This window comes from Loxodonta africana, chromosome 6, assembly GCF_030014295.1.
Source record: "Loxodonta africana isolate mLoxAfr1 chromosome 6, mLoxAfr1.hap2, whole genome shotgun sequence".
Taxonomy (NCBI): Eukaryota; Metazoa; Chordata; class Mammalia; order Proboscidea; family Elephantidae; genus Loxodonta; species Loxodonta africana.
In genome coordinates this window covers 1699020-1724252 of record NC_087347.1, presented here as the reverse complement: position 1 = coordinate 1724252, position 25233 = coordinate 1699020, and the positions used below count along the sequence as shown (strand labels likewise).

Below are 25233 nucleotides of genomic sequence, written 5' to 3'. Positions count from 1 at the left end.
TCATGCTACACTGAAATACCCCTTCTATGCCCGAAGGCAGTGTGAAAATAACATGGGTGCTGCTATCCGGCCAACAGGGCCTCAGGGTCTACTTTCCTCCCCAGCCCTCTGACTGTCAAGGTCTGTCATGGGGAGGGGTGTGATAACTTATCTGAAAACTCATAGCATCTGGCATGCCACAAGTCATTGGCTGAGAGCCCCCAGTGATAAAAAGTGGCACACAGTGTAATTTGTACACCACCTACAATCATCAGACACGTTTCACAACACACAACCATTAAGTCTAGCCAGGTACCCTCACCACACCAGTAAGTGGGAGTCCAGGCCGGCTACAGAGCACTTATCAAGATGTGTACCCTGTGACCCTTGGGAAGCCAGCCTCCCACAGCTGTGTCACAGCAGCGCTTGTGAGTTGGCAGTGCTCAGTGGTGACCCAGCACTGACTCGACTCAGGCAGTCATTGGTGTGAAGCACACAGCCCTCTGTAGCATTTCCTCGGCCACCCCGAGTCCCATGAAAAGCTCTTCCCCCATGTCGGTTTGGAGGACGATCATTAATCAGTAACTGATGCCTTATTCTAGCATGCTAGCTTTCTCTCCTTAGAGAAGTTTCTACATCTAGGCATTTGAAGAGGACATGAGAGCCTGGTGGGGGCTGAGCAAAGGCGTCTCCCCAATCGTTTCACCGCACCGGCACTGCAGTCTCTGCCAGCTTCAAGGTCAAGGTGTCCAGTGCCTGTGCTCATGTCCTGAAGCAGCCCCCCAGGGCGAGAGTGGGGAATTAGGAAGGATGTCCCCACCCATCCAAAACGCTTCCTGTAACACTGTCCCATAATAAACAGCGTGGGTATCCTTCCTACCAGGTCTGCCACCATCTTCTGCATGTATTTTGTGCATTTTTCAACCTCATTCTTGGGTCCTCTGAGTTGGACAATGTCACTTTTTTGTGCTGGGTCTGGAAAATTGATGATAACCTAGAACAAATCACCGAGGTCAATAACTAGTGAGGCTGGATTACCAAGATACCAAATGTCAATCAGATCTCTCCTGGGGCTACCAAAGACTGCCTCTTGGAGCCGTTACCTCTGGAAATTTGTCACGAATCTCACGGATCCGTTCACCCTTCTGCCCAATGATTGTGCGATGAAATCTCTGTTCAATGATTAGGTCCTTGGTACGCTCGTTTTCCTAAAAGTACAACAGAAGGAGACAATCCAGTTATTACAGGGAGGTAAGCTGCTCCCCCTCCCACTGATGTGAGTGGCACAGGGGAGGCCGGGGGCTGAGCAAGGATGCAGCAGCCTGCCCGCCGCCACGGCGTAGCCCGCTGTTGCTGAGCAGCAGGTGAGGTGCTGCCAGGTGGCATCCCTGCAGCAGCACCCCTGGGAGCTCTGGCCACCTAGGACTCCCCACTGCAAGACACCTGTTCTCTCCGACAACCACCACACTTCATGTTACACTGGTTGTTGATATCCTCCTGAACAGAGCACAATGAAAGGATCAAGTGCCAGACCCATCAACCAAACGTGCTACTAGGGTGGCAATAACCCCAAAAGAACCCAGTTGGTGCCTCTGTTTTCACAAGGGCAAGAGGTGAGCACTTCTGTTTGCATGCCCAGTGCTCTGTGGAGCAGAGAACGATCCTCCCAGACAGTCACCCTGGGCCACTTTCTCGTGTGGAGAGTTAAAGGATGGTTCCACACAGGGCATGAAGTCACGCAGCTCTCCACAGGAAAAAAAAAATGCCAGAAGGGAAACAGAAGAACAAGCAGAGCTGGAGTACAGGGAAGAACATATCGGCCAAGCAAATGTTTCCAAGAATTCTGGGAGACCCTGGATTGGACTGACAGAGATGAGGGTTCAGAAACCAGTAATCCTAAACAGAAGCGGACACTGCAAGGCGGGGGTGCCCAGCACGAAGCAGGCCAGGGTCAGTGCCGGCCGCGTGGAGCCCAGGCCAGGGGGCTGCAGACCGGGTGAGAACCCAGATCGGAGCTGAAGTAAAAACCTGTTGTGGAATTGTGTCCCCCGAGATATCTGCATCAACCTGGCTAGACCATGATTCCCAGTATTGTGTGACCATCCACCATTCTGTCATCTGATGTGATTTTCCTATATGTTGTAAATCCTGCCTCTATAATGTTAATGAGGCAGAATTCAATCTGCAAGTTTAGATTTTACCTTAAACCAATCTCTTTAGAGATGTAAAAGAGAGGGACCTCATACCACTACGAATCAAGAACCAGGAGAATACTGTGTTCTTTGGACCCGGGGTCCCTGCACTGAGAAGCTCCTCAAGCAAGGGAAGACTGATGAAAAGGATCTTCCTCTGGAGGCCAGAGACAAAGCCTTCCCCTAGAGTTGATGCCCTGAATTTGGGCTTCTAGCCTACTGACTGAGAATAAATTTCCCTTTGTTAGAGCCATCCACCTGTGGTATTTCTGTTAGGGCAACACTAGATAACCAACACAAACCCGTATCAATAAAAAGTGGGTCTGCGATGTGAAGACTCCCAGTGTGGACAAGGAAGGGCTGGGATAACTCTGGAGGGTACCAAACCCTGGACGTGGCCTGCTCCCTAGCCCTCTGCAGGCTACGGCACTTCATGAAAGACTCCTATGTGCTCCTCTCATTCCACGGGAATCAGATGCGGAGGTAATGCTCTCAACCCACCACAGCCAGCCAGGCTCAGGAGCGGGCGCTGGGTGTCAGGACCCTTAGGTGCAGCTCCAGCCTTGTGCATGGCACAGTGCTGGTGAGCAGGATGTGCTGGTCACCTGGGCGTGGAAGAAATGCCTGCAGCAAGTCCGACTCATGCCCGCCTGATGCGTGACCTGGGGCTTTCCCCCAGTGCTGTGCCCTGACCGTGCCTCTCCACACAGACTCCTGCCCAGCAGGCCCAAGGTACCCCGCTCAGCCTGCACGGCTCACCATGCGTGAGGCTAGTTCCAGCAGCTCCCGCTTGGCCTGCTGCACGCCCTGCGGGTCCCCCTCAATGCGGATCAGGTTGCTCTTTTCGCTGTCAGGAGGGATGCGCACAGACACCTTGTACTGGTCCTTGATTCTGTTTACTGGAGAACAAACAGAAAGACATTTAGGCACAGCGTGGCCTACAGCCACGAGGACCAACCCCAGACGGCCTAAGCAGCCACGCCCACTCACCCAATGTGGTGACCACGGCCCAGAAGCAAGCTTTCCTACATCTGAAGAGCTAGCTGGGTCTTTTTCTACAGCCGTGGTTCCCCATCCTGACTCCACGCTAGACCCCGCAGGTCCCGTGCCTTAGCATGGCCTGGTCTTTGGAATAGCTAAAAGAACGCAGGTGTTCCCGATGAGCAGACATGTTTAGGAACTGCTATTCAAGTGAAAACGTTACATTCTCGGGGGGCAAGGGGGGAGGGGGAAAACCTACTAAAACCCCAGGCCCTTACAACAGGAGCAATGACAGTGTCTGAATGGCCCTATCGGCTGTAAACGTAAAACTAACTGAAGTGACTCTGCACGGGGAGACTTGAGTCCCTGTCATTTAGAAACACCCAGACACCATGCCAACACCAGCCAGGTGCACAGTGCTGCAGCCACACAGCAGGGAGGCTTGAGTGCCCGTCACTTAGAAACACTCACAGACACCATGCCAATGCCAACCAGGTACATGCTGGTGCAGCCACAGCAGAGGGACTTCGAGGACACAGTGGGGGCCCTCTCACACGGGCGTCGCCGTATCAACCTAAGCTCAGACCCTTTGTCGACTGGGTGTGTGCTCCAGCCTCACATCTCTCCACCTCAAGTTGGAGTGCCAGGGGTGAAGCTGTCTTCAGAGCATGCATGCACTGGGCCGTGTTGCTGAAGGCAGGACTCCTTTGCTGGGTGCTAGCTACATGATCACACCCACACCCTTACTCTTCACGTATTTACTACCCACTCTTCTAGGTGGAAGCCCTGGAAGTGTAGTGGTTAAGTGCTACAGCTGCTAACCAAAGGCTGGGAGTCCAAATCCTCCAGGTGCTCTCTGGAAACTATGAGGCAGTTCTACTCTGTCCTACAGGGTCACTAAGAGTTGGAACTGACTCAACAACAGCGGGTTTGGTTTTCTTTTTTTTTGGTTTTCTTCTTTTAAAACCCCCACTCCTCTTTGGCTGTACAAGAAATGATACACACAGCGGGGACCAAACTTTGAAACAAGTGTACCTGCCAGGGGTGGCAGGGAAGCTCATTTTTGCCCCACCCTCCTGGTTTACGACAGCACTGTAGCCACACACCACAGGCTTGTACCACACCTACGACCTGAATTAGCTAAGTCGATGGAACCTGCTCTGACCCTTCACTGCTTGCTCGACACAATCCCTCCCTGCGCACATGTGTAGAAATTTCTCAGTCCTCAGTGACCTCCAGATAAAGCATACTCAGCAGGGAATGTGAACCAGAGCCTGGTGGTCTGCAGCCGACTGGCCTGGCTGAGAGCTGAAGGCAGCGCTCCCTGGGCGACACAGGGAGGGTGAAAGCGTCAACAGCTGCCCCAGGGGAAGAAAGAAGCGGCCCCTCCAGCGGGCAGCTAGGCGACTTGGTCGAGACTACCATGGCTTGCCTTCCCCAGACGAGGAGAGCCTGGCCCAGGTGGCTGTCCACACGGACACCCAGTTCTCAGCGCCAAGCTCTCCTTGGCATGCCCTGGAGAGGCACACCCTGCCCCGGGCTCACTCACTGTTCGATCCGCTCTTTCCGATGAGGTGTCTGTGGAACTTGTGGTCGATGTTGATCTCTACGTAGTCCATCCGGTTAACCTGCAGAGAGAACACAAAGGCATGGGTGCCGGGGGGATGTGACAGGCCCGTGGACCGCGAGCTGGGCCCAAAGCCTGACAGCTGTCCACAGCTGCCTTTCTAATTGCTACTGCCAGCAGGACCACCTTGTTGTAGGACTGTCCCCTGGGCCCCCTTGTATGGCCCCTCTTCAGAACAAGGTCTCCTCTACCCACAGTTCTTCTGGATGGTCAGCACCTGTCTGAGAGCCTGCCCCTCGCCCAACTGCCACCCTTTTGCACCTCCAGAATGTACAGCTCGCGTAGCCAGCCTGCATGGTATCTGGCTGGCCCGGCCCAGGTCCCCCCCGCAGCTCACCAAGTCCTTGACCATGGCCTCAATCTGTCCCTGGGCCACGTTCACATCCTCCGTGGGGCCTTCTAGGGTGATCTTGTCTTCGCCCTCGGTGAACTCGATGTGAACCTACCCATCACCAAAAACAAGGCCGGTTAGGCTGGAGGGCATGGTGCGGGGACCCACCTGTGTGTGCAGTCATCCGTGAGCACAGAGCCAGCGGGGCCTTCCTGGGGCAGCCAAAGACCCAAAGCTGTCCTGAGTGAATACATGGAAGGGAGGGTCACGCCACTGGACGCCAAGCAGAGTGGGAAGAGAGTCGGGTGAGGCCCACTGTTTTGGTAGTTTCATCTTCCCTTTCACCAAGAACGGAGACGGCAACGTCCTTTACACAGTGCCTGTCCCCGCACCGCTGACTTAAAGCACAGCAGCACCTGTTGTTCATGTCTCAGGTGTTGCTTTCTATTCCCTTTAGAACCCCAATTGCTCTGCAGCCTCATAAGGAATACTCAGCTAGTGGGGGCCGCATTTTAAAACACGCACAGCTGCTGGGGGTGGCAGAGGAATTCACCGTTGTTACACAGACAAGCCGCCCTCCCCTGCTGGTTACATGATTTCGGATGCAAAGTATGAAAAGCTCATTAGGGGATACCTGCCACATGAGCAACTGCACCTATAGCCATCAGGAGCATGAGCCCAGAAAAAACCAAGGGACTGAACAACAGGAGTAAAATACAACAGATGCGTGTTTGCTGGTATTTTTCTCTGCTGAAGCTTATCGGGAGCTACCGTCTCCCCTTTGGTGAACAGGGAGGCAGAGGATGAAAAGGCCCATTCACCGCACACTGAACACAAATCTGTATACAAGTTCTGTTCTTCAAGAGCTCCTGGTGTAACTATTGCGAAGTTACTACACCACACCTACCAAACGGAATACTTCTTAAGATGCTGATTAAACCTAGTAACAACACACACTCTCCCTGGCGTGACGCAGGTATCTAAGTTTCTCCGGCTCCTCCTCAGAAAGCGAGCAGCTAGCTGAAAAGTTTTTCCGTCTTCAAAGTGATGCCTGGGGCAGCAGCAGCAATGAAACCAGTGTCAGAAATGGGATGTACGGGCGGGCTGAGAAAAGAACACGGGAGACACTCCACGGAACCCACGCAAGAATGCCCCTTGCCTTTGGCATCTGCTGTGTGATCTTGGCCAGGTTCTGTCCTTTCTTGCCAATGATGAAACGGTGCAGCCAGGAGGGGGCAGAGACAGAGGAAACGGTGAAACTGTTGGCCTGGAAAAACACGGAAACAAACACATGGCTTTGTCAGACTGCTCGCTTATGGCTTAGGTGGCAAGCAAGGCCCCAGCCTGGCATGTTTCCTACCCCCACCAGGGCCCAGGACCTCTCAGGATCTCAGTGAGTGGCACTCACCTTGGCGTAGACCTCGGTCAGCGCCTGCCCCAGCTTCTCAGGCTCGCCACGAAGGATCACGGTCTCTGAGGCGCTGTCTGAGGGAGGTATCTCCACAGAAACCCCGGTCCTCTCCAGGATCTCCTGCAGGGAATTGCCCTTGGGCCCGATGACATACTTGTGCTGTGATTTCTTCACCTCCACTGCGATGGTGGTGGTCTTCTTTTTCTAGGTGTCAGGAAGCAGGGCAGTCAGGAAGGGCAGGGCTGGTAAAGGGAACAGACACCACTGCCCAGAGAGCAGGCTGGTGAGAGGAGAGGGCCCCGGTGACAGCAGCTGGTCAGCAACAAGTGAACAAACCCCACACGCCTCAGCACTCAAGGATGGGGCTTTCTCTTCAACACAATTACTCCCGCCCTTCCCTCCTAGGTGCGGGACTTTGCACTGCCAAGCGCGTACCTTTTCCTCATAAATCTTCTTGATGCGTGCCACCGCCTGGGCCAGCTGCTCCTTCTCCCCGGTGAAGACGATCTCCGTCCGGCTGACGCTGGGGGGTGGGATGTTGATGCGTGTCCCTGTCTCCTGCATGATCTCACCCACGAGCCTATTGTAGGGCCCGGCGATGAAGGGATGGAAGGCCTTCTCCACTTCCAGCCTCTCCACAGCACGTTTGTCCTGGGAAGAGAGAGCGGCTCAGTGAGACCGATGGCTCAGTGTCACCGATGGCTCCGTGTCAGCGCCCAGGACTCAGCGGCAGGTCTGGCTACCCATCTGTCTCAATGCCCGCCTTGGTGAGCTGGAGAGCCCACACGCACAGGAAGGTGAGGCTGTAGCAGGCAGAAGGGAGGGTGCTGCGCACCTGCTCAGCTGAGATGAGCAGGACCTCGTGGCGAGCCTTCTCGATGCCCTCTTTGGTGCCGGTGATCTTGATCTGATTGCTCGGGTCATCTGGGCGTGGGATCTGGATTTTGGTTGCAGTTTTTAGCTCCAGGTCTTGCAGTTTCTCTCCATTTTTGCCAATCACAAAGCGATGATGTTCTTTGGGAATAGCAACGGTCGCTGAGGCCTACAGCAAAAAAGAGTCAAACAAAACCGTAGGCTCAAAAGAAACTTATTCTTCCCAAATGATGTGCGCTCTCTGGCAGGAACGCCGCTCTCACCTGCTTTTACCTAGCTGACCCCAACCCATCCCATCCTTTAGAACAGTCTCAGCTGAAACGCCTTACACTTGGGGAAGTGTGCCCTGGCCCCATGCCACCCTGTGAACTGCTATAATAGTTAGGGTGCTTATTTGATGAACGTCTTCCCAGACGGCTATCTGCATCGAGAGGACAAGGGTGTTCAAGAACAACACCGTTGTGATCCCCACGTACATCAGGTCCCCAACACAAGGATCTGGGCATGAGGAAGGGACACAGGTGCCCACTGACTGCTCACATGCGTTCGTTTCTGGACTTCCACGCTGTCTTCTTCTGACATAAGCTTTGTTGTCTAGTAACAACCTTGTCCTCCTGCTCTTTTACAAGCAGCTGCGGTAACATCTCATTAGATGAAAGAAAATGAAAACAATCAACACCCTGCGTGAGGCTAGAGAGAAGTGGCTCCCCAAAGAGACCAACATGGAGGACAGCCCCATCTGTCTTCCTGCACTTTACAGAAAACAGATGCAAACTGAGGGGACTTAGGGAAAACGCCGAGGCTCCCAACGCAAGTGCCTTCTGCTACATTACTGAAAGGCCTCCCCCTTCCCAAGTGATACAACCTTACCACGAGCTGCTTCCACACTCTCAACAGAAATGTTAAATTGTAACTTAGACGCAATGAAACAACTGGGGCAGAAAGTGCCACCATGGCCTCCCCCTGCAGAAAGCAGGATGTAGCAGGAACACCAGCCATCTGAGTCTCATTTTGGCCATTCATGAGAAAACCTTACATAAAACAGCCCCAGACAGAACCCAATCACACCTTACAAAAACAGTTATGATCCAACGAGACTTAATCCAGAAGTGGTTCAGTTACCAGAAAGCCCATTCACACAGCCCATCATATCCTTGATCTAAGGACAAAAATCCAAGGGTCACCTCCTGCAAAATTCAAATCCTTTACTGAAGAAAATTCCAAAGAAAATAGTAACCGATGGATTTTTTTTTTTTTAACATGCCACCACTTAACCCAGAAGCCTGACCTGCACTGGAGGAGGCCCCCGGGGAGGTGCAGCGTGAGGATGCACAGCAAACACGACGTGACGGGAAGAGGTAAGAGCCTGCACTGGCAGCTCACGCACCCGCAGACCTGGAAACCCACACTGGACAGCGTCCCTGGAGAGTGACGACTATGAAAGTCTCACTGCTTATAAAGGGACAAGAAACGGCCGTAGCGTATGCAAACAACTGGCTAAAGATGTACTAGAAAAGAACACCGATTAATAATAGGTCAAAAAAAAAAAAAAAAAAAACACACAAAAAACCAAACCATAACATACGTAGGCTTAAGCCCAACAAAAACGGTGAGATACGTGTATTAAAAACTAGAAATCCCTTCAAAAGCTCTACAGGATGATTTACATCAGAGATGGCAATTCTCCCAAGATCAGTTTTTGAAAATGCATGCAACTTCGATGAAAACACTGATTATGAGCTTTGCACTGCAGAACAAATAAGAACAGAATAGCCGGGAAAACTCTGAAGAGCAGCACAAGGGGGCAGGTGGATAAAGGGAGGGGGGGACAGGTGGGTGAAGATGAACTACGTATGAAAACACACTACAAAACCATGATAATTAAAGCAGCAGAGCAATGGAAAACTCATAGACCCCGCCCCCCACCCCCCGCCGCAAAAAAACAAAACAAAAAAAAAACCCAAACCCATTGATGTCCAGTCAATTCTGACTCACAGTGACCCTACAGGACAGAACAGAACTGCCCCACAGGGTTCCCAAGGAGTGGCTGGTAGATCTGAAGTGCCGACCTTTTGGTTAGCAGCTGAGCTCTTAAGCACCGAGACACCAGGGCCCCAATAGATCCAAATTACTATGCAAATTTAGTTCATGATAAAAGCAACATCTCCAATAACCGGGAAAAAAGATCTTTCAAAAATGGCATTGAGGACTTTATAGTCACATGGAAAAGATGAAACAGGGTCTGCAGCTCACACCATTCACCATAAATTCCAAATAGAACAGGAACTGAATGCAGGAACACCCTCACAAAGTCCAGAAGAAAACACAGATCGCTCTTACAAGCCAGAAGTGAAAAGAAACTTTGCTAACAATGACACAAGATAATAAAAGGTTAATAAATTAGACTATATAAGAATAAAACTTTCACAAGCAAAACCACAAGTGGGCAACATCAAAAAACAAAGGACAGATTAGCAAAAATTACTTGTGACTTATATTACCAATGAAGGGTTTCAAAAAGCTCTAATACACTAAGCTCCTGAAACTGAGAAGACAGACAAACCGATAGAAAAATAGGCAAGAGATATGAACAGACCATTCACAGGAAAATGGCCCTCAAGACAATGAAAAGACACTCGATCTTGCTCGTCAGAAAATGCCAATGAGAAGTGCTCTCAGCCACCTCTGGACTGGCAGAGCCCAGCGCTGATAAGCCTGCAGGGCGACAGGAAGCAGGTGCTTGGATGCGGCCAGCAGAGTGCACGGTGGCACTGCGCCCAAGGGAGGGAAGGCAGCGACATATAGCAAAACTGCATGTGTGGTGACCCTTCGACCCAGCTGGCTCACTTCTAGGAATCTGTCCCAAGACACACTGGGCAGGATGGGAAAGAGTGTGCACACTAGATTTTTATTGTGACAATTCACAACAGCAAAGTCTGGAAACCACCCAACTGCCGTTGACAGAGACGGCTTCAATAAATTGTTGTACACCTAGAATGTCACGCAGCTGCGTAAACGAGGAAAATCACTACTCGCTGACACAAGGACACCTCCAGAAAAGATGCACAAAAGCAAGGTGCAGAACAGGGTTTATGGCAAGCTACCCTTTGCTTCTAGTCTCAACAATAGCAGGAGGATAAGCAAAAGATGAAGGAAGGTCACCTACAGTGGAGAGGACAAGACAGGGTGAAGGAGGAGGCAGGCTGGAAGGGCGAATTCTCTGAACACCCTTGAAATAGAGTTCTGACCCTGTGATCATATAAATGTTCAAATAACTTGAAAACATGAAAAATAAAGTGAAACAAATGAACCTCACTCTATACCAAGATAACAGCATAACCCAGAGAATTACTCCAGATGACCTGAAGACACTGTATTCCCACTGCATTTTAAGGAAGTCTTAAAGTGCACCGAGGGGTCTTACTGTTGGTAATAACACTGGGAGCGTCATTTTCTAACTATCACAGTGAAAACAAAGCCATTCACTGTAATAATGTCATTAGGAATGGAGAACTGTCACCAAAGAGACAAACACAAACCCAAGGCGGCCAGACCCCAGCCAGGGTGCGTTAACCAGAAGCAGCCTGCACTCTGGCTTGCTCTTCCCTGACAGGGACACCACGAGCATCTAGACTGTGGTCTGCACATGCAGCCGCCCAAGGGACCGGGTTCCTGGTCACAGAGCTGATTCTAGGTTGCACAAGGATTAGCCTGGGTGCTGTCCTTTGCTAGAAACGAAGCAGTTGGAGAGAGGATGGCAGTCTGCTTGAAGGGGCCCCTGCTGGCCAGAGATGAGGCATTTCAAGCACAGACAAGGACTGCACAGAATGAGGCACATCAAAGGTAAAAATCTGAGTTCATAACAGCATTCCAGAGATGACTGGTAACGTTTCCTCTGCACAGTCGTCAGGGAAAAGAACCCTTACCTTCCTGCATTTCCATACGGACAGTGGACGAAATGAAGTTCTTCACAAGAATACCGACTAGTGTAGAAGGAGCGACAGATGAGAAAATCATGACTTGCAACTCCCAGTGAGTTCAGGCAACAATCACCAGCAGATGCTAAACCAGTGAGTGCGAGACGACAAGGAACTTCAGGACGCGTGGACCAGCCTGCAAGCTCCGGAGTCGGCATCAGCACAGGCAGAGCCAGAGATTCGGCATCACCTACAGTCTCCTCACCAAACAAGGAAACTGAGCATCGAGGGAATCAGGCCTTGACATCTAAACGCCAGGGTGCAGAAGTGATGACAGACGGCAGGACAAATCAAACCCCACGGTTCCCACCAATTGATGGCATTTAAAAATGGAGGAGGGGGAACTGTTGGAGTAGAAACTTGAGACTATGACCAGACACAACCTGTAATGGATCTGAAGAGCCCCGGGAAAAGACTTCTGAGATGAAGAGGGAAGTGTGAAAACAGACTGGGCTGAGTATGGAGATGGCATTGATAAATTACGATGAACTTCACGGAGGTAACGGCGTGGGGGTCACGTACAGGTCAAACAGCGTGTCTGGGATTTACTCTAAAATAACCTGAGGTGGGAGGTGAGTGGTGGGGGCCTGAAGCGCATCCCCACAGTGCCCAATCCCAAAGCAGTCTCGACTAGTGGACAGAGCAGAAGTTTGAGAGCTTACTACACACCAGCCATCCTGGTAAGTAATTTACACACATTTAGCAATTCCATGAAGCCGGACAGAGTGAGTGACCTTCCCCAAGCCACATAGTTGAGTAAGCTACTGTCATGGATTGAATTATGCGTCCCCCCCCCACCACCCCCCAAAAATGTGTGTATCAACTTGGTTAGGCCATGATTCCCAGTATTGTGTGGTTGTTCCCCATTTTGTGATTGTAATTTTATGCTGAGAGGATTAGGGTGGGATTGTAACACCAAGCTTACTCAGGTCACCTCCCTCATCCAAGGTAAAGGGAGTTTCCCTGGGGCATGGCAAGGGAAGCAAGCAGAGGGCTGGGTACCTCATACCAGCAAGAAGGCAGCACCAGGAGCAGAGCGCATCCTTTGGACCCGGGGTCCCTGTGCCTGAGAAGCTCCTTGACCAGAAGTTTGAGGACAAGGACCATCCTCCAGAGCCGACAGAGAGAGAAAGGCTTCCCCTGGAGCTGATGCCCTGAATTTGGACTTTTAGCCTGCTTTACTATGAGAAAATAAATTTCTCTTTGTTAAAGCCATCCACCTGTGGTTTTTCTGTTATGGCAGTACTAGACGACTAAGACAGTGACAGAGAGAGAGCGCTCCCACTGCTGGGCCCCCAGCTCCTGCCCCACAACCTCTCTGGGATCAGATCCTATCTGATCTAGAGCCGGTTCCCACAAGGGTCAGAGACTACCTAGTGGGTCCTCTGGCTAGCCAATCTGTCATATTACGTGTTAACAATACGCTCTGAGTTGATCGTGGTCTCGACACAATGCCACTTAGTAGGAGAAAGGCACCACGGACAGACTTATTACAACAAAACCAAAACCAAACCAAACCAAACCCACTGCTGTCGAGCTGATTCTGACTCATAGCAACCCTACAGGACAGAGTAGAACTGCCCCATAGTTTCCAAGGAGCAGCTGGTGGATTCGTACTGCCAACCTTCTGGTTAGCAGCCGTAGCTCTTAACCACAATGCCATCAGGGTTTCCCCAAATAAACTCCAAGCACTGGGGCCAGGCTGCCAAGGACTAGAAAACTGCTTTTAAAAAAAAAAAAAATTGAATTTAGAATCTCCAAAGGCTGGACCTGTAAATCTTTAACTAAAGACAAATGAGAAAGCTACCTGTCATGCAAAACACAGGGGCCAATCCATGTCCACCCACCCATCACACCTCACGCAGGCCCAGTTCCTCCTAAGTGTCAAGCTCTGGGACAAGCCTCCCCCATTCAGTCATTCAATCAGACAGTCACACGGTAGGTGGCTGAGCAACACGCCCGACGTGGTGGCTCCGCGCCGTCCTGGGTCCCCAGCGGTAAGGGTGCAACATTGCCTGACCGCGTCACAGGTACTCTGGCACAGCATCAGCACACCGCACGGAACACCCACCTGCGTTTGCAGTCTGGCGACAATGTCCTTCCGGGCTTTCATGACGGCATCCAGCTTCCCCGAGACCATGATGGAGAGGCCCTGGTCTTTGGCAAGGGACAGCTCCAGGTGTGCACCCGTCCGCTGCATGATCTCAAGGCAGATTTTTGCTTGTTCACCTTCTCCAAACTGGTTCATGTCCTTGTACTTCCTCTCCTCCAGGGGCACATGGAACACCTGCTCGGACAAGACCCACGGGATGGTGGAGCGAGGAGGAGGAGAAAAGAGTGCAGTCTGAGCACCTGGGCACTGAAGGCGCCGCCCTGAGCCCTGGGACAGAGCCCTCGTTACACGAAGAGTAAGTAAGGGCAGACAGCAGTCAGTGCTGGGAGGTAAACAGGGGCCATGAGAGCCTGGGCAGAGGGGCGGGAGGAGAGGCTGAGGATGGGCATTCTGAAGAGAGGACACCTGAGCCCGACTGGCAGGAGGTGAGGGGAACAGCGGCAAAGGCAGGGAAGCATCCGTGAGTTCAACAAGGAGGTGGCAACGTGCGTGGGTGGGGAGCCCACCCTGGAAGCTCCCTGTGAGGAGGCGTGTTGGTTTTCTAAGTAAAACGGGGAGCCCCTAAGGAGTTCAAGCAGAAGGACATATTCTACCTGACAACACCAGTTTCTCTAGGAGAGGGACTCAGGAGGGCATACAGGCCGGAGGATCAAGAACGACCCCGGGTTTCTATCTCGAGCTACAAAGTAGAAGGTGGTACATTTACAGGACCAGGAAGACTTGTCTTAGATAGGTGTCAGAGGCCCACTGAAAGGCTGAGGAGGCAGGTAGTTTTGAGTCAACTCTACAGGCAAAAGACCCAACGTGAGACCATGGAAATGACGCAGAGAGAAAATGGGCCCGAGATGCTGTCCATCCCCACGCAGGTGGAAGAGAGGACTTGTGAGGCCAAAAGAAAATGAAGACAGTGGTGTCATGGAAGTCAGAAGAGAGGAGCACTCCACATGTGGGCTGAGAGGTGGAAGTGGAGACGAAGTCTCGTTGGACGTTGGTGGTAGGAGCAGTCCCACAGTTTTGGGAACGCAGACCAGATTTCAGAACTGAACAATGGGACCCGATAACCTGACAAGTACTACCTGAGAACCCAGCATGTGCCGTCCGCTCCTCCTCCTGGGACAAGGGTACACGGTGAAGAGAGGGAAGGCTGTGCTCTCATGGAGCTTAGGCTGGGTAGGGGCACACGGGGTGGGGTGCTGATGAAATCTGCCTAAGGCCCCTCCCTTTACACCCCCAGTGGATTCATCTTCACATACTCAATCCCCCCGGTATCCCCTGCTGTCTTCCTGGAGGGACTGGCAGGGAGTGCCCACCTGAGTGATGACAGAAGCCTTGATGGGCCGGATCTTGTTGCTCCAGGCCCCAGCGGGCTCCTGGGCGTTCTCCAGGCAGGCTGCCTTCTCAGGGAGCGGAGGGAAGGCATCCTTGTAGGTTGGAGGGTCGCTCTCCTCTTCTGAATTTAAAGTAGCAACTGGAACAGGGGCAAACCAAATAGAAAGCCCATGGCTTTCAGCATCAGGTGAAAAATACTTCAACAGTTTTATAGCCAAAAAAAAAAAAAGATACCAACTGACCCAGTGACAACTTCCTCAACCACCAAAACCTTGTCATTTGCAGTGATGGGACAGGGCTGCAGGAGGTCAGGACAGGCTCACTTAGGCCCCCAGCCCAGCAGCCTCTGCCATGCCCACCGAGGTGGCAGCTCGTGCCCAGAATTACAGTGTACAAACTTGAAGGGAGGCCAGGCCCTAGTCCCTAACTCCCATGTGAAGTCAGCCAAGGCAGTGTGTGCTCCAGTCCTCCTACCAGGGCGAGCTCCATGAAGCCGGCTTTGCCGAAAGAGATGATTAGGTCCTTGAGATTAACCTAAAGCTGAACTAAAAAGCCACACCTACCATGGTATCAGTCACAGAGCGCCCCTAAACTTACGGAACCAAACAATGGGGTGCCACAGGGCTGCCCACCAGAGGCTTCTGAGGCAGCTCCAGCTGACTCTCCACGTGGGCAACAGGTAGGACTCTGTGGGACCCACCACACCTCATCATCCTCCCATGCAGAAGCCAGGCTCCTCGAGCAGCCACAGCGCCCTCGTCACACTCCTGCCCACCAGGGGCTCCTGCCCCACCAAGCAGGGGCCCTGGGAATGACCGCTGGGGACCGCCAAGCCCTCGGAAATGCAGTGTGTGCCTGTCAGGGTCACCCGAGACCCCGGGAAAGCAGGGGGTGCCTGTCGGGGGTCACCCGAGTCCCCAAGAAAGCAGGGTATGCCTGTCAGGGGTCACCTGAGTCCTTGAGAAAGCCAAGTATGCCTGTTGGGGGTCACCTGAGTGCCCGGGGCCACACAGTGTCTGGCTCAGTGCAAGCTCGGTGAGAAAATACTGGAATGGAGGTGCAGAGAGAACAGGCCGACCTTTGGAACCAGGCAGGCCTACATCGGACTCCTGGCTCCAGCACTCGCTGGCACCATGACCAGGCTGCCCAAGAACCCCAGTAAATGCGCAGCAGTGCTGATAAGCAGTGTGTTCTTCCAGCACCTTGCTCCCCGTCTACAAATGGAGCCACGCCCCCCAACAGGCTGCTGCGTTACAGACTGCAGCCTCCGCTGAGTGCTCAGGCTCACGCTGCCCCAAACGGCAGCCACATGTGGCTACCAAGCCCCTGAAATATGTTTTTTTTGAATTTCAACTTAACATTATGAGTGGACACTCGATTCCTCAGGAAAACCTTTAAGTATGCTCGGAACCACCTGGATTTGTGAATCTACCCCTTGGAGCCACACAGCTGATGACAGCCCGTCCCTAATCAAGGGCTTCAGGGAAGATTTTCCATTTGAATGGGAATGTGCTGTCGTCCTAAAACACACAAGGTTTCATAGAGAAAACCAGAGAATATCATCACATCCCCTTTTTTTTAATATTAGATGTTATGACGACAATGTTTTAGATATACTGAGCTAAATAAAACACAGGTAGTCCCTGGGTTACAAACCTCTGACTTATGTACAACCCGTAGTTATGAACCAACCCCTGTAAAGCCTATTAAAAATTCGAGGTACGTACAATGGTTCGTAATAACAAACAGGCGCTACTTTGCGACACCCATCGTAACACCGTTACTGTGATATTACACGTAAGACGTCTTAGTGTATCTGGAAGAGTTTCTTTAATGTTTTTATGCATACAAAGGCACACTACACAGAATATATACCAAAAAAACATTCGACTATGTTAAGTATGAACTGTGCCCAGCTGTTCCAACTTATGTACAAATTCAACTCAAAAACAGACTTAGGAATGGAACTCGTCTGTAACCCAAGAACCGTATATATATTAAAATTAACTTTGCCCATTTCTTTCTGTATAACGTGTATCGGAAGATTTAAAACCACCACTGTGGCTTGTGTCCTATCTCTCCTAATGGCACTGCTATTGACCCTGAGCTGCCTCAGGAAGCTAGAAGCCAGGCCTAGCCTTCACCCTCAGGGTGGGCTTCTGGGCACACACAGCCTAGGTCTTAACACAACCAGGGAACAGCAGCTTTGACAGCCAAATCTGTTGGCTATCCAGAATGCTTATCACATTTTAAAACTTACTGTGTTCAGATTCACCTGCCCCTGGCTAGCCAGCCCTGCTTCTCACCTACTGAGGTGCAGATAGACAGACAGACTCCTGGCCCTGTCCAACAACTGGAGAACCAAAAGGGATTTCCAGAAAGGCCACAGGGCTGGAGGGGCAGTGCCCGAGAGTCAGCAAGAAGAGCGCACAAGGGGCATCACCTTTGATTTGTTGTGGAATCAGCCCACTCCGGTGTTCAGCAAAGCTCTCTTGGGTCAGAACTGCAACGGAGCTCATTGTTGGTTGCACACCGACGCACAGTCCAGGTAAGCCACTGCAGCAGGAAGAACAAGTCACAGAGGAAGAAAGTCAGATGTACAGCCAACTCTCAATCACCTAGGAGACTGTTAGCCTGAAAACTTTGGCCAAAGCTTCTATTCTCTTTTACCAGCAAGCTATACCTTTTTATTTTCCTCACTTACAACCTCTGATATGCAAACTCTCACCAAGCAATGAAAAGGCAAAAAAGGTGAGGATCTTGGGTCCACTGTGCCCTCAAAGCGTCCCCGTCACCACAGAGGTGGCGGCTCAGGGATGCTCGAGGGCTGCATGCCCACCGCACCTGGTGTGGCCCAGGCAGAGCAGCACCTGTGGAGCTGTGTCACTCACACATCTCCTGACGCACAGTCCATATACACGTGGCAGCTGCGGCAAAAAACAAACCTAACAATTTGCAAGGCGCTCGTCCACTGAACTCAGCAGCCTGGACCCAAGTTTCCGTACGTACTTGGTGGTAACCAGGCTGTGCCCACACACTGTGCTAAGTGCCTCCAAAGCATGTCAGTATGGTCACTCTCCCCCAGTCGGCTGCCTGGTTGTGGGGCCGCTTGCAGCAGCTCCTCAGGCCAGCGCAGGTGCCCAAGCAGTCTGGCTGCAGACTCCACCCTCAGCGCCACATGGTACTCTGCTGGCCCAAATGAGGGCCTGGGATGTGGCACAGGAGCCAGGGTTCCCGTGTCTGGACGTGGCTCCACCAGTGGACAGCTGAGGGGAAGAGGTGATCTGACGACGGGGGCTAGCGCCTGCCCCCCCTCCCCAGGACCACTCAGTGTCACTCCTAGAGAGGTCTGTGCACCCTGACTGGGAAGAACCCACTCTCACAGTTATGCACCCAAGACCTTGCTCACAGTACCTTGGCAAACATATGAGAGCCCAAGTAATTTAACAGGGCAGTTTTCGCATAATTTCTAAAACACACAGGAGGCTTCAGAGATTGTCTCTCAAGAGCCCCTGGAAACTTGGTAATGCGATGTAATGGAAGAGGCTACACATGGGACTAGGAAGACCCACACACAGCCCACGAGAAGAACGGCTGCAAACACGACGACCAACTCACCAGCGAAACGGTCAGTAGCCAGGAAGTCCGTCCTGAGGCGCCTGTCAGCCTGCCAGCTTTTGCTAGTGTGGGATGGGGAGGGGGCAAACCGGAGAAAAGTTACTTATCTATATTTTAAGCCCAGCCCCTTGGACTCCGCAGCCAGAAAAGGTCAAAATCTTATTTACACTTTGGTTACTAATACCAAGACTTAGGCAAGTTTCTTGGAAAAAAAAAAAAAAAAAGTGTGTTGAAGCTCTCCCTTAAGCCATCAGTTTCGAACAAAGCACATGACAGTAAAACCCAAACCACCGAGAACTTTCAGAAGACAACATTTTCAGGGAGCTGAGGGAGTGACCTCTTAAGGGCCAAAACTTTTAAAATTTAACCATTTGAAGTGAAATTGTCATGAAATGGACAGTTTGCTCCCCTGCACGGTTAAATAACCTCGTGGTGTACTATTTATCTGCAGACGCGGGGTCAGAACCAGCAGCTTCTACAACGTTGTGCTGTTAACACAGGACAGAAGGTGAGCTCCTTCCTGAGTCCTCTCAGCTTTCTAGGATTACCAGAAACTTCTGTCCTTAACAGCACTCTGCGCGTTCCGCAGTTGCTTTGTTTTCCACACTGTTACCCTGTAAAAGCCCTCCATTTCCTTCTAACCCACTGGGGATTTGGAAACCAGATCACAAAATCGCAGGGTGGGAAGGGACCTTTAAAGGACAAAGCACTACTCTGTAAGGTAAGAGTGCATGGGTCACCTTGCCTTGGGGGACTTGTGCATAGGCGAGGCCAAGGTGAGAACCACAATACTGACTGTACTCCCGAGCTGTAGTGAGAGATTTTAAGGCAGATGAAAGACATGTATTTGAAACAGCAGAACCAACGACAGTAACAAGAGCACCCCACCTAATTGGAGAACAGCACCCCAACAATCTTGCCCAAAAGACACATGTTCAGGAGTCGGGAATGCAGTTCATGGGGATCTGGGGGGCACTGGGAGATTTCTGATTTAAGTGTCTAATCACTCCAAGCAGAGACAGACCATGGCATTCCCAGAGCGCAACGCTGGCCGAGATTGAGATGTTGGGCTGACTCACTCGGAGAAATGACTACATGCCAGTGGCAGAGCTGCCCTGGAGCCCAGTCCCACCAAACGCACAGGTCCACTCTGAGGCTGAATGGGCGGCAGTGAGGACAAACTGACCGAGAGAACCTTAGTCAAGAGCCAAAAACCAAACCCGCTGCCGTCAAGTCGATTCCAACTCATAGCGACCCTAAAAGAATACGATGGCTCCACAGAGTTTCCAAAAAGCGCTTGGTGGATTCAAACTGCCAATCTTTCGGCTAGCAGCCATAACTCTTAACCACTGTGCCACCACGGTTTCCTAGTCGAGGGCAGCACTAACAAATTCCACTCTGCAACTCTTGAAGATGACGGCAAGGAAGGGGGAGAGCGCTCCGGCTGAACCGGGATCACCACTGCTGCCCCCACACCTGTGTGCGCAGCTCATAGACAGCTGCTTCTTGGGTCCCATGTGACAGTCATACATATCCACCAGATGGGTGAGGATGGCAGTGCCCCATGTCAGAGCACCCAGCAGTGAAGTCAAGGACCCAGCTGCCCACTGGCCCTGGTCCACCTGCCTTACCTTCCTCCCACTCCGGCTGCGCACACTCAAGGCTGCTGACCTTCCGCTTTGCACAGCTGCCCACGCATGTCTTAGAGCCCACTAACACCACTGACTTCTAGCCCCAGGCCAGGTCCATCCACGTGACCTCAGGGCCCACGCTCTCCCTGGGCCTCCACGGACCACGGGTGCTTTGGGTCTCCTGCGCTCGGCAAGTCTTGAGATGGCAGGCAGTAGACTCCCCCAAGCCTCAGGCTCACCCACACCTGGAGCACACAAGCAAGGCATGATTGTTCTGCTGGGTGACTCCTCGTGTCTCCTGTGAGGCCGCTCAAACACCTTCTGGAGAAGTTAATTCCAACAAGCCTCCTTAGCCCAAGTAGCTTAAGGCCAGGTCGTCGGCACACCTGAACTCTCACTAACATCCAACAAGGAAAACCTGGGCTGAGCCTGTCTGCCTCACTCCCCCACCTGGGCAGCAGGAAAGGGCAGGGAGAATGGACCTCCAGAGAGCTCCAGAGTGGTTAGACAGGATATGCATGGCCTCCAAGTCCGGATTTCCAATAACAGCTTGTCAGAGCTAGAAACTCAGGGAAACCATGAGAGACTTGAGATCTAGGGCTAATGTCATCAAACAAAGTGGCAGTAACTGCCTTCTCTTTTAAGTAACTCAAGACCCTGCTCTTAAGACTTTAGCAGTCTGTGCTGCTTCCAGCTCTTGGGGGAGTCTCGGGGGACTCAGCTCTCCTCTGTACTTCCCACCAGGGTGCCCTAGCCAAACTGCTCCTGGCCACTGGTCCCACCAAGAGACACTGGACAGTTCTTGAACTGCTTCCTGTGCTCACCCCAGCTGCACCAGTGGGCCTAACCACAGCAGCCGCACTGCCATCTGGACCTGCTCTCCATCTAGGGCCTTCACCTGCTATCTGAAGCTCCCAGGAGGCCTCTGGCAGGCCAATTACCACAGAACAGCTGCCCAACGTTTGCCACCTCAGGTTCGCAGCGGATCTGAGAATACAGCTCAAGTCAGGGTGAGAGGGCCTCAGGTGCCACTCTTCTGCAGCACGTGAACACCACCAGGATGGGAACCCCATCACTTCCGCGGGTGCCTGCCCCACCCCGAAGGCTCTGAAAATGGTCTGCTTTATACTGCGCCAAAATCTACAGCCCCTTTCGCCCTGCTGGCTACGGGGAACAAGTCACGCTTCCCCACAAGACTTGTACAGACATGTGAAGCCCGTTCTCCTACTCGGTCCACACCAGCCTCCTCTCTTTCCACCTTTGACTATCCCAGGACAGCTGCATGTAATAGTCCCCCACGGCTGTGGCTGCTCCAACCACCAACCAAATGTGAGTCGTTGGCATTTCGAGCCATCGATGCAACGGCTATTCTCAACCTGGACTTCCAGTGTCATTCTGAGCGTATGACAGCAAAACTTAACTATACAACAAATGGAACTAGACCTAAAGACAGCAGTAGACGCCAACGGCCTTCTCTTCCACCCCCCAAGGAACTGTCAAGAAGGCCACACAATCAACAAAGTCTCAAACTCAGTGCCAGCAAACAGACATCAATAAAGAATTTTGTAAAGGGAATTTTGTTTTTTTGCTTCTAAACAAGGAATTATTTAAGTGGCTAAGTTTTGCCAATTATGTTTTCGAAAGGAAACTTCTTTGCAAAGGGAACTTAGCCACCAGAAATCTCCATAAGAATTTTATTTCAGCCACAACTGGGAATCTTAGTACTTCAAAAATGCAACATGAATGGGTATACCAACCACCAAATCCATCAAGATGTCTCCAACTCGTAGCGACCCTACAGGATAGAGTAGAGCTGCCTCACAGGGTTTCCAGGGCTGTAACCCCTGAGGGAGCAGACTGCGACGTCTTTCTCTAGGGAGCACCAAAAGTCCCAGCTTCTCCCCTTGTCTTTCAAGTGCGCGCACGCACGCACACAAACACACACACACAGCCAGCCTGCAAGGGAAAACTTTCTTCCAAGTACCTTTAGAATAAAACAAAATAAAATCCAGATCTGCACAAAATTAGTCTTTTTTTAAGACTATCAGTCCACTCTAGACTAGGTGCCAGCAGGACTCGTGGTCCTGGAAGTCGGCACCCAGTCTGCACTGGAGGGACTTGAGGATGCCACCTCAGCAGGGCCCTCCCACAGGCCACGAGGGCCGCGGGGCGGGGGACAGGCTTAAAGGGCCAGTGCGCACTTGGCTCTTCCAACCTTTCATCCAAATTCGGTATTTTTCCGTAATGTATTTTTCAACCGTTAAGCTGGAGTCTAGCCAGGTTGTACTCAAGCACAAGGAGGCCGCCGCCCCCCCCACGCCCCGCGACCGACCCCCGCAAGGAGAAGACTGCAGCAGGTGGTCGCTGAGAGCACACCGCGCGACTGGATCCCGAGCGCACAGGTCTTCTTGCCCAGCAGAGGCCCCGCTCCCCGGGAGGCAGCAGCGCTGCACCCGTAAGCTTTCGCCGGCGGAGGACCAACCGAGGGCCCGCCCCGGGCTGTGCCGACCTAACCCACCCGACGCCACGGCAGGAGGCTGCAGCCCGGCCGGCAGAGGATCAACACCCGGAACCCCGGCTGAGCCGCCTGCACCCAGCACCTGGCGGGCGACCGGCAGCCCCACTGACCCCGACGTCCTGAACCCGCTGGGCTCACACTCGGGGGCGCGCAGAGGCGCTGCCGGCGCCGGGGGACCCACGGCCCCGAGACGGCCCGGGCTGGGGAGGCGGGGAGGGGACCCGGAGCCCGGGGAGGGGGGCCGGCGCCCGGGGAGGGGGGGCGGCGCCGCGGGCTCGGCCCGGACGCGCCAACGTCAGCGACCTGGGCCCAGGTCGGCACCCCTCCCCCGCGGCCCGCCGAGGCCCGCCGACGGGGCGCTCGGGTCGCCGAGCCCAGGAAGGCCGCCCTCGGGCCCCGCCAGCCCGTCCACGGCAGCGCGGGCGCCGCGGGCCGAGAAGCGCCGCGTCCGAAAGTTTCTCGCACTTTTCCTCCCGGCCAGCGCCGCGGCCCATGCGCAGTAGTGACACGTAGCCGGTGCCCCCCCCCACCGCGGCCGGGACGCGGACAGGCGCCGAGACCGAGCAGCGGACGGGGGCGCACGCGGGACGGGGTGCTGGGGGGGCACGGCCGGCGAGGAGCCCCTCCACGTCGGCAGCGGCCCCCGCCCCCGCGCCCCAAACTTTTCTCCCGCAGCGGCCCGCCCCCGCCGCGCGCACCCCGGCCCCGCCGCGCGCACCCCGGCCCCGCCGCGCGCACCCCGGCCCCGCCGCGCGCACCCCGGCCCCGCCGCGCGCACCCCGGCCCCGCCGCCCCCTGGCTCACCCAGTCGGCGGGCCGCCCGCTCCCTCCCTCCCTCGCTCGCTCGCTCGCTCGCTCGCTCGCTCGCTGGCTCGCTCGCCCCCCGTCCGCGCGGGAGAAGCCTGGACGCTCGGAGGAGCGGCGGCCGCGGCCCGGCAGCTATATAGGGCGGCGGCTCCAATCCCACCGAGACACGTCAGCCGCCGGCGCCCCGCCCCGCCCGACGCAGCGCCCACGCCGCCGCCCGCTCGGTCCCCGCGCGCCGGCCACCGGGGTCCCCCAGCCGGCCCCGCACCCCGACGTCCCCGACAGGGCAGCGCGCCCAGGCGTTCTTCCCAGCTCCAAAAAGGGCTTCTGCGGGATTTTTTTTTTTCATTTTTTTTTTGGGGTTGTGGTGAAGTGGGGTCGGGGACTTAGGAAATTAATCGCCACCCCAGAAAGCAGAGGGCTAAAGCCACACAAGAGCCGCAGAGTGAAAACTACCAAGAACAGGAAAGAGAACACCCAGGAGGGCTTTTCTGGAAACTTGTGTCAGCAACAATACTGCCCCCCCAGCACTCCCCCGACCAAAAAAAAAAAAAGACTCTCAAAGGACAATACAAACGAAATTAACTACTGGCCTAACCACCAAACAATTCCAATCCCTAGATGACCAGTGGGGTCAGCCTAATAAAATCCCAGGCGGGAACAAACCCTGTGCTCCCAACAACCGGGAGTCGGGTGTTCACTTCCTGGTTCCCCACTTCTGTAGACCACCTGTCCCACCCCACTCCTCAGCAGCCAGCTGGTTGTTGGGCTCTGCCCTGAAGCCAGCGGACTCATGATGACCCCATGCATGACCCAATAAAACACTGCCGGGTCCTGGGCCATCCCCAGGATCCACGGTGAATCCGGCTGTTGTGGCGCAGATTTTCATCAGCTGAGTTTTGGAAATAGACCGCCAGGCCTTTGTTCCTAGTGTGTCTTTGCCTGGAGGCTCCACTGAAGCTTGTTCAGCATCACAGCAACACACAGGCCTCCAGCGACAGATGACAGGTGGCTGTGCACAAGATGCCAGGAAATGGAAACCCAGTCTCCAGCATGAAAAGCCAGAATTCTACCACTGGGATCAGCATTGCCAGTTTAATCGCTTCAAAAACTTAAAGCCCCCACCTGTGCACTCATATACGAGCGAATGCACACGCCCACTGTGTGTCCGGCCCTGGGGACACCTGCATGAGCCCCACAGAAGCCCTGGTGTGGGGCTCACAGGAGTGGGCGTCACACTGCACCCACCGTGTAGTAAGCGGTAAGTCCTGGGGATCTGTAGAGACATCAGCCTGCACTCTGACAAGTGGCGTGCCTGCATGTCCAGCCATCCTGGGCACAGCGAGGGGCCCAGAGGGGCTGGAACGTGGACAGGAAGCAGGGGGCCAGGTCACTAGAGCCTTTTGCCCTGATATGGGTGATGCTCAGGTGATGGGAATCCAGGGGAGGGTCTTGAGCAGCAGAAGGCATGGGCAGGTGTGTTTAGCAGAACACTCTGACCCTGTGTGGAGGAGACGGTGGCTGGGCCGCTACTGCAGCTGTTCCATCAGAGAACACAGTGGCTTGCATTATAGCTGGCAGCAGTGGGAGACACTGGTGGCCAGGCCTGGGGTCAACTTGGAAGGCAGCACCAAGAATTTCCTTCTGTATTATCTGGATGTGGGGGTGACAGAAAGAAGTCAGGAACATCACAGAGGTATCTGCCCAAGGGACAGAGGAGCCTGTGGGGGTAAGAGAAAGAAGTCAAGAATGGCATAGATGTGTCTACCCTCACAGACACTGGGAGCCTGAAAGATGAGATGAGGAAGGGCATGCGAAAACTCAGGTGTTCTGACCTGGGCAGTGA

General features: G+C 53.5%; 1 protein-coding gene across 6 annotated transcripts in view; it reads right to left on the bottom strand.

Moving 5' to 3' along the window:
- The window catches only part of HDLBP (high density lipoprotein binding protein), a 73278-nt gene that overhangs the window by 15260 nt on the left and 32785 nt on the right, over nt 1–25233 (bottom strand). For 4 of the 6 annotated variants that reach the window (XM_010600704.3, XM_023540280.2, XM_064286367.1 and 1 more), the window contains 13 exons: nt 18432–18493; nt 17257–17369; nt 14795–14952; nt 13443–13658; nt 7357–7563; nt 6957–7172; nt 6519–6725; nt 6270–6377; nt 5117–5221; nt 4702–4780; nt 2931–3070; nt 1083–1187; nt 860–973 (listed from right to left, as the gene is read on the bottom strand). In XM_010600704.3, the coding sequence (XP_010599006.1) occupies nt 860–973; nt 1083–1187; nt 2931–3070; nt 4702–4780; nt 5117–5221; nt 6270–6377; nt 6519–6725; nt 6957–7172; nt 7357–7563; nt 13443–13658; nt 14795–14952; nt 17257–17332 (1731 nt within the window). In that variant the 5' untranslated portion in view covers nt 17333–17369; nt 18432–18493. Of the gene's footprint in view, nt 1–859; nt 974–1082; nt 1188–2930; nt 3071–4701; nt 4781–5116; nt 5222–6269; nt 6378–6518; nt 6726–6956; nt 7173–7356; nt 7564–13442; nt 13659–14794; nt 14953–17256; nt 17370–18431; nt 18494–23384; nt 23451–25233 lie in introns of those variants that run through there. The other 2 variants (XM_064286366.1, XM_003421165.4) reach the window with 2 other exon arrangements.